Source organism: Seriola lalandi, unplaced genomic scaffold (genome assembly GCF_002814215.2).
Source record: "Seriola lalandi dorsalis isolate HSWRI2012SDOR001 ecotype SW California unplaced genomic scaffold, Sedor1 jcf7180002054361, whole genome shotgun sequence".
Taxonomy (NCBI): domain Eukaryota; kingdom Metazoa; phylum Chordata; class Actinopteri; order Carangiformes; family Carangidae; genus Seriola; species Seriola lalandi.
Genome location: NW_019524914.1, coordinates 233,811 through 242,971, shown reverse-complemented (window position 1 = coordinate 242,971; position 9,161 = coordinate 233,811). Strand labels below are relative to the sequence as shown.

Below are 9,161 nucleotides of genomic sequence, written 5' to 3'. Positions count from 1 at the left end.
TTGGGTAAGTACAATAAACTAAGAATCTTTTCACATAGTTTTCTGTATTTTGTTTTAAAATAAAATCTGAATACTTGACCGGGTTAGTAAAAGCAACACTGTCACATCCAACTGATGATTTTGTCTTTGAGACTGAACTTTACTTGCACTCATGTTTTCTTTTTGAATCAAGACGCAGTTGAAGTAGCATTAAGAGATGGAAAAAAGGGAAAAGGGATGAAGAATACAAACTGTAATGTAAGCAGTGAAAAAAGTTTAAATGTGAGTCATATTGTGTAAGTGAAGTTTTAAAGTCAAATTAACATAACATTTGGCATTACTTAGCCTAATCACACTCTACTGAGATTTACCGGAAACAGATGCACATAAAAAAAAAAATCCTTTAGTTTAGTAGTTACATGACAGCTGTGAGTGCACCCAATACAAAATAAATGTGCCACTTGTGCCTGGAGATTTCTGTTAGTTTAACACATTTTCAACCAAACGATTTGTTTTAATAACATAATTTCATGTCATGTTGAGTGGGAATATCTAGTACACATAACACAGAATTTGTGAGCTGTTTTTTCTATTTCTTAACAGAAAAAAAACTGTAATTCACACAAAAATACAAATTTCTTTGGCGCAAGCACATTTTTTCCACATGCACAAACTTGAATTTCTCATGCAGATTTATTTTACAGGTTTAAACCAATCAACAAGCTCAAAATCATTATGACCCGAATCTAAGTCCTCGACCTTATTTGAGTATGAGGTGTAGTAATACCCATGACATTTTTGGCAGCTCTTCACAATACAATATTGAAAAACAAATTTTACTTAAAATTAATTTCACTTACCATTATTAACTCAGTCAGGTGCCAGTTATGCAGGAAGCTCCCATCAGTTTCAAAGCAGTAGATACTGTGCTACTGTACAGGAATCCTGTTAAGATTTTAAAAGTTTTTCTTTAAGTTCAGTCAAACTCTAAAATGTTTTTGAAGCATTCTGATGTGTTTAACTCAAACTACTCTGTCTGTGAAGGAACATAAAACTCAATTGGCATATGAGTCTGTTTTTAAAGACGTTTGCTGCTAACTTAACATACATATCAGCATAAATCTATGACCATGGCTGTGTTAAACCTTAAATTACTTTACATCTTTACATTATGAAAATGAGAGCCTATTTCACCCTATGCCAAATTTTAACTGTCGCTTTTAGTGACAAATACGACGTCATTTGACTTACCATTTCTTGCTGGCTGTGGGGGACCATAAGGCACTCGCCTGAGGTGGATACTTGCATCCCTGTGAAAACATGTATTAATACTAAATAAAATAAACTTTCCACTGCAGTACCAACAAGGACATTTTAAGCAGCTCAAAAAGCTCAAAAAAGGGCACCTCTATAGTTTGATGCTTTTGGCCTTATTGTGTCATTTTTAGTGCAAAAGCACAAGAAGTCTACAACTCTTTACTTTATATTCAGCATCTAAGTAAATTAAAATAAGGTAAAATGATATTTAAACTCAGTGCTTGAGTAAATATACTTGGTTATGTTCCACCACTGCTTTTATAATAAAATATATCACTGTTATATTTACTTAAATACTTTATAATACACTTTACTTTATTATACAAAATACATCAAGTTTTTCTTCAATATAGGATTACATTCACCCAGAACATCAAAGTGGTGTTTACTGTTGTTTTGTCAGACAAACATAATTAAAACCCTGCCCCCAGGATAAATAACAATTTACATCCAACAGCAATGAAACTGCCCCCTTTTGTTTTCCAATTAGGTTGAAACCTCAGAGGTTGTTAGATCGGGCTGCTGTGTTTAAAAATGATAATGAAAAGGTCCACCTTTAATTCAAGGAGTGTGTGAAGACTTCTACAGCTGAAACAAACAACAAAGTACATCTTAAATGGAAATTTTCTTTTCTTTATTTTGCATGTAACTCATTTTTTGATATATAAGATATAAAATGCTACTGGCCCCTGGGCCCAAAGAGTAAAGGCAAGGAGGGGTGGGGGAAATGTCTCCTTTAGATAGTTTATAATCTAGTTGTTTTGTGGCTCTTTTTTGTCGTTTTAAGTTTTATTATGGTACTGTTGAGTTATTTTATGGTCATTTTGCATCTCTTTGGACATTTTCCTTCTCTTTTTGGCTGTTTGCGTCACTTTGTAGACATTTTGAGTCTCTATGTGATGACTCTGTGGTTGTTTTAAGCCTCTTTGTGTTTGTTCTGCATCTCTTTTTCAGTTGTTTTACAACTCTTTGTAGTTGTTTCTAATCACTTTATGGTCTCTTTGAGCCTTTGAGGTCATGTTTTGACTGTTTTTTTGTTGTTTTAAGTTTTTCTGTTGTCACTCCTTGTCACCTTGTGATCGTTTTGACATTGTGTAGTCATTTAGTGTATATTTGTGGTTGTTTTGTGTCTTTTAACTGAGCTCTGATACTTGAAACAATAAATATCAAGAGTCACTTCATACAGGGGCTCTGCTGCAGGGACCCTTGACCCACTGGGCCTGTGCTCAGTTGGACTATTCGGTAATCCGTCCATGTTAATGAAGTGATTTTGTCTACAAATCGGTGAAAATGTCGGTTGCAGGTAAACTACCTACTCACTTCAGTGTTTACATTGATTGACTCGGTGAAACACTCCCCCCTACTGTTAAAACGAATAAATATCTTTGTAAATTTCTTAAGCTCGTATATTCCTTTGTATTTGTTTGAATCTTCTTCGAACAAACTCTGGGAGCAACCCACCTCGGGTTGTTTCTGGCTCCTCGGTGAAGCTCCGGCATGGAGCGGGTGTAGCATCAGCAGCACAGCGGCGGCAGTTCGCTGCGTGGCGGTTTCCGGTGTCCGTCCGTCTGTAGGAGGATGGCGTCCGGCTTCAACCGCATCCCCTCCACCGCCGGTCCTCCGAGTCTTAAATATACTAAAGGTTGTCGACCCCAGGCTGAAGCCGGCAGTGAAAATCATCGATAACATAATCGGGTAAGTTACCGCCAATTGTTTTTTTGTAAATGATGGTTTTTTGCGGATTTACGGGGCTAGGCTGCAGGAGGTTGATTTTCCCCTGCAGCTCCGGGGAGGCCTAGTTTGATTCGGGGTCCGTTTGCAGCGAAGGCTCGTATCAAACGTTAGACCAGTAAATGTTACTGTGGCCTTTCATAAAGCGGCTTTTCAACCGAAGCGAAGATAGCCTAAAGAGTGCGTCGCCTCAGTCGCCCTTGCCTTTTTATAGTTTAGCTACTATGTGCCGTTTACCGCACAAAAAGACCGGCGATTAATAATTACTCAAATAAGAGATAAATAGATATCTTCTCAAAGGGGGTCCAAGTGTTTAGTAGCGTTAGCTGTAGCCGTTAGCCGTTAGCTACGCTGCCGCAGCTGACAAGCTAACGTCTGATAGCAACATCCTGAAACCGAAACAGTTTCATGTACTACCTTGTAGAAATTTATATTTATATCTCCCCACCAAAAAACAAAGCTGGATAGACCAATCTGCATATTTTAAAGTCCTTTGCATCATCTAACGTTTGAAATACACATTTATATGAGACATTAGACCATTACGTACCCGATTTGCGTTTCAGGAAATAGACCGAGCCCGTTTCTTGGTTTTACACTGTTATTTTTGCAGGTTTCCTTCTATAAAGATGCTTTTGGTGTTTACATGTCACCGTATTATCTATCTTATAGATATTAGTATTACATAGTACTATGATATTTGTTTCATGAATAATCGAGGAACAAGTTTAAGGCCTCCCATGCTAACCTAGGTGGTTTGTTTCAGTTTTGGGCTGCAGCTATTGATTAGTTTTATCATTGATTAATCTCCGGATTATATGCACGATTAATTCATTCAGCCTTGGGTCATTAAAACATCAAAAATGATTAAAGACACCCATTGCTATATCTTAAAGTCCAACGTGATGTCCTCAAATGTATTATTTTATCCTATAAATTAGGATTCTAATTATCAATTGATTGTTTTCATCATTTAATTTGCAGATAATTTTTTTAAGTTAATCGAAACATCTAAATATTGTTTGATAAGTGCAACCCATCACTTTGCAAACACGAAGGTGACATCAGATGTTTTGACCAACAGAAAACTCAAAGATGTGTAGTGTACACTGATATATGACAAAGAAATCAGCAAATTCTGTAATTTTTAAAGGCTGGAATTAGTTATGTTTGGCCATTTTTCACTGGTTTTGCTATAAAAATTACTGAAATGATAAATTGATTTTGAAAATAACTATTTTTCTGTCAAGTGATGATTAATTGATAAATAATTTCCACAGTGCAGCCTGTCCAAAACCCCAAAATATAAAATATATAGTAATGTAACACCAAGAAGAGCAACGACTGCATTTCATCGTGAAAAATTACCTTAATGATTAATTAATCATGACAATAGTCGATGATTCATTTTCTTTCCAATTATTGCAGCTCTATTTGGTTTGTTTTTCTAACCACAACTTGACATTACATGTTATTCTGACAGTAAACCTTCTCTTGCTGAAATGAAGCCATTAAACAGAAATCTTGGCAGTTAGTGTTGCTGAACCTTACATTGCTATTTATAATGAATATGTTGGAAACCACTGTAGCTCATCAGCCCTGAACTTTTATATGAACTTGCAGCATTCGATTTAATCATTTGAAAATTATTTGATGTGTTTGATATTTACATGGTAATGTTGTTTACATTCTGTTTTTTTTTTTGTTTTTTTTTTTCCCTCCAGGTTTTCTCACCTATTACAAAGGAGGTGTGTGAAATCAGATATAGCACGCTGCTTCTCTCAGTGTGCTAGTTAGTATTTCTAAAACCACATCCACCCACTCCTTTTGGCGGTGAAAACCCCAACATCTCCTGAGCACTGAATCCCTACATGCGAAGTGGAAGGATGACGGAGGCGTGGCAGCAGCAGCAACATGCAGTGGCTCCACCCTCTGTTGTGCACACACTCCCTCAGGGGACCGACAACCCCCTGGGCTGCACTGTGTATGGAGTGGTCCTGCAGCCAGATACCTCCCTACAGCAGCCCCAGCATGGCCAGCAGCACTCTGTTCAAGCCCAGCAGCCCTCCTTACAGGTAGGGGGCGAGAGAGGGCACAAATGTGGAGCCTGTGGTCATGACATATCTCACCTGGCAAACCCTCATGAGCACCAGTGCATGGTGAGCCAGGACCGATCCTTCCAGTGTACGCAGTGCATGAAGATCTTCAGCCAGGCGACGGACCTGCTGGAACATCAGTGTGTGCAGGTGGAGCAAAAGCCTTTTGTGTGTGGTGTGTGTAAGATGGGCTTCTCGCTGCTCACCTCCTTGGCTCAGCATCACAACTCGCATGGCAATGGAAACAACCCGATGAAGTGCTCCATCTGTGAGAAAACCTATCGGCCAGGGTCTGGAAACGCCACTCCAACTTCTTCAGCTGCCAACCCCCAGCAGCCCTCCACCGGTGAGACCTCCGGTGGCGGTGCAGCAATCAGTGCCTCGTCTCCTCCTGCATTTGAGGCCTCAGCACCAGACAGGCCATATAAATGCTCAGTGTGCCATAAGGCCTTCCGGCATTTGTCAGAGCTGACCCGCCATGAGAGGGTACACACTGGTGAAAAGCCATATAAATGTGACACATGTGATAAAAGCTTCAGCCAATCCTCACATCTGGCACACCACCAGCGTACACACAGCTCTGAGCGGCCGTACAAATGTGCTGTGTGCGAGAAGAGCTTTAAGCACCGCTCTCACCTCGTACGGCACATGTACGCTCATTCGGGCGAGCACCTTTTCAAGTGCAATTTGTGTGAGATGCACTTTAAGGAGTCGTCTGAGCTTCTGCACCATCAGTGTCAGCCAGAAGGGGAGAGGCCTTTCCGCTGCGGTTCGTGCGGAAAGAGCTTCAAGCGGCCGTCTGACCTACGGCAACATGAACGCACCCACTCAGAGGAGCGACCTTTCCAGTGCGAGGAGTGCCAGATGAGCTTCAAACAGCAGTACGCTCTTGTACGCCACCGTCGCACTCATAAAAATCCTGCTGATCGCCCCTTCAAGTGTAACCTCTGCGATAAGGGATTCCTTCAGCCATCCCACCTGCTTTACCACCAGCAGGTTCATGGTATGGAAAGTCTGTTTAAATGTGCATCTTGCCAGAAGTCTTTCAGCCAATCAGGAGAACTGCTGAGGCACAAATGTGGTGGTGAAGTGGAGAAGCCCTATAAGTGTGATGTGTGTGGCAAAGGTTACAAAAAGAATTCGACACTGCAGCGCCACCAGAACTCTCACTGTACAGAGAAGCCGCTGAAATGCTCCCTGTGCGACAAGCGCTTTGTGTCGTCCTCCGAGTTCGTTCAGCACCGCTGCGACCCGACCCGTGAGAAGCCGCTGAAATGTCCCGACTGTGAAAAGCGCTTCCGGTACTCGTCGGAGCTGCAGCGCCATCGCCGAGTTCACACCGGGGAGAAGCCTTTCAAGTGCGCCAGCTGTGACAAGAGCTTCAAGCAACGCGAGCACCTGGCTAAGCACCAGAGTGTGCATTCGCGGGAGACACAGTTTAAGTGTGTGTGGTGTGGAGAGCGTTTTGTTGACCTCACAGCTTTGCAAGAGCACACGGTTCAGCACACTGCTGAGGGCGAGAGTTTCCCTGAAGCTCCCTGCATCCCATGAACTGCACTGCTCTTCAGTCCTGGGCAGCAAACGTGACATTTGCCCTCAAAGCAACATGTGCCAGACTCAGCTCTCCCATTTGTAGTTTATAACATGCACCCTTTAATTGTTTTATGAATTTTAGTATCTGTAAGACTCAATTCATCCTCATCCTTTATTGAGTAAAAGGCAAAACACCCTAAATCGACAGAGGGGATTGGGATCCCTCTTCTTCTTTTGGAACACATGGAAAAAACCAGAATGAAAAAGGCTTGTAAAGTAAAATGTGGGAAGATCTTGATTTTGTTTAGTACCGAGTGTGGGACCTTATTCTGTGGTTGCATGTGATTGTCTGTTTTGTAACTGTTGATTCTGTTGTTGAGAAGGATGGCAAGACCTTCCAGGCAGTCGTCAGATATGTGTGTGTTCATGTTAAGCTCCTCTGAAATCCATGTGCCTTTTTTTTTTTTTTTTTTTTTTTTTTTTTTTTTTTTTTTTTTTTAACCGATCACTCCTTTTGTGTTATTGTTAATTTCATGTCCAGTGTAGCTGAAACCCTCCCATCCGTATTCAGCGGCCGGCTTGTGCAGCAGTATATTTTCACATACTAGACCTTAGGTAGTATCATCTGTTTGTGCATGAATATTTATCACACTTTAATATCACTGTTGTATTATAGGTTTGGTTTATTTAGGGAAACATCCTAAGAAGAAGAAAAAAACAAGTGGATTTGTGAAAATGTATAGCCTGTGTCCTATGAAATCTGTGTTGTTGCATCTTTGTATTAAAACAAATGACATCTAGGTAACTAACCCATACCTATCATGTCATACAAACACTTGACATGTGCAATAGAACATGCACAATGTAATATTTATGACTACTGATTCATGGCATAGTCTACTCTGTTATATTATAGATTGTGTGTATACGCTTATGTAAACATTGAAAACTGTATAGTGCTTATGTTACATGCTTTTGTATTCACTATGAATGAGCTTGCTGTATTTTGCAAGCACTTTAGTTTCAGTTACAGATGGATTGTCACAAGGTTTTAACCCGACAAGACTTCAACGCATTATATTGCTCACTTGCCACAAACTAGCTGCATTAGTTACTGTGCGATAGATCTAACAAAAGTATTGTTATTTTTTATTTTTTATTGAAGAATTGGCCTTCTGATATCCTCACTGGATTTTAGCCTCCTCCTGGTCCACATCAGACATTCAGCAGATTAATCCAAGTAGCCTCAAAGTTGCGACTTATGTGTTGGTTTATACCAGGGATAAAGTAAAAATAATGTGTGTACTTTAGTTTAACGTGTGGATTTCTATATTCTGTACAATCTTTGCAGTATATTTAAAAGAAGGTTTTGGAGTTTAAAAATCGTGGATAAAGGGAATAATAGTGGGCAGACGGAGGGATGGGGAGGGGAGGGGAGGGGAGGGTCTTCGGGGACTGTGTGCCATGGTTTAAGTCCTGGTGAGTCTGCTTCAAAACCTCCTGTGGGAGGATGAACGAGTGTAATGAAGCGTTGGATTTACACATATGGATATCAATATAGACTCCTGTTCATATTGTATACAGACAATTAAAATAAACCACCCTTATGAAAACGAAGGTGTACATTGTTTTCATCACAGCTAATTTTACTACATGTATTTTGTCTGTGGATTAAACTAAGGATTATTTTCATTACCAATTTGTCATTTTGTCCATAAAATGTCAAAACATTGTGAAAAATATGACATAATTTCAGAGTCTAAGATGGATGTTTTATACGTCTCAGAAAAACAATCCAAAACCCAAAGATATTCATTTTACAGTGATAATTAAATTAAAATGATTGATAGATTATCAAATAGTTACAGATATATTTCATTTCGTTTGTTTTTTCAGCTATAATTAAAATGTCTGCTGTTGTTGATAAACACATATAATAGTAAATTCACCGTAAACAGCATAAAACTAAAATATACAGTAAATACAGTAGGTATAAGTGAACATCAGAGATGACCCAGATCTTGATCAGTTAAAGTACTTTTATCTGCTGTATCTGCTCTGACCACTTGTCTTAACACTGGATGGTTTTCACTGCAGGCTATTGTCAGCCACGGTTGTCAGTGGTGCGTGTGGTTTCATGACAGATTCATTACTAATGATAGACGGCACTTTTTCTGGCCTCAGCTAACATTTGGCTCTAATGGGAACTGCTGAGTATCTGCGCCAATAAGAAAAGCCCTACTTTTGGCAAGCTCTGACATACAGAACGGACTCTTAAAGGAGATGTCCACATTTTTTCAAGTCTGTTAAAACAAGAGATGCAAGAGACTTGATAATAAGCCTAATATCAAATGAATCCTTACCAAAATCTCTCTAAAAGCAGCTTCAATAGCATGAACAAGTAATAGTAAAGTGACTTCTGCAGTTAAACATTTAATAAGATTCTGTTCAGATGATTTTAGTTTGGTTTATGCCTTTATGGTCACAGTATCTCAAATTGAATTT

At 39.6% G+C, this 9,161-nt stretch overlaps 1 protein-coding gene and 1 long non-coding RNA gene across 2 annotated transcripts; one reads left to right on the top strand and one right to left on the bottom strand.

The window, feature by feature from the left end:
* Window positions 1-57: 57 nt before the first annotated feature.
* Window positions 58-2,877, bottom strand: LOC147819012 (uncharacterized). Its single transcript, XR_015437384.1, has 3 exons — window positions 2,758-2,877; window positions 1,231-1,289; window positions 58-924 (listed from the first exon to the last, which is right to left on the bottom strand). It is a non-coding gene; the product is annotated as an uncharacterized LOC147819012 (long non-coding RNA).
* On the top strand, window positions 2,846-8,269 carry znf319a (zinc finger protein 319a). The gene is made up of 2 exons (XM_023408444.2): window positions 2,846-2,991; window positions 4,752-8,269. Exon 2 carries the CDS (start codon window positions 4,899-4,901, stop codon window positions 6,672-6,674), a length of 1,776 nt encoding a protein of 591 aa, XP_023264212.1. The 5' UTR covers window positions 2,846-2,991; window positions 4,752-4,898; the 3' UTR covers window positions 6,675-8,269.
* The last annotated feature ends 892 nt before the right edge of the window (window positions 8,270-9,161 follow it).

Coding starts and splice junctions, on each gene's coding strand:
- znf319a (XM_023408444.2), top strand. CDS start 4,899: ATGCGAAGTGGAAGGATGACGGAGGCGTGGCAGCAGCAGCAACATGCA.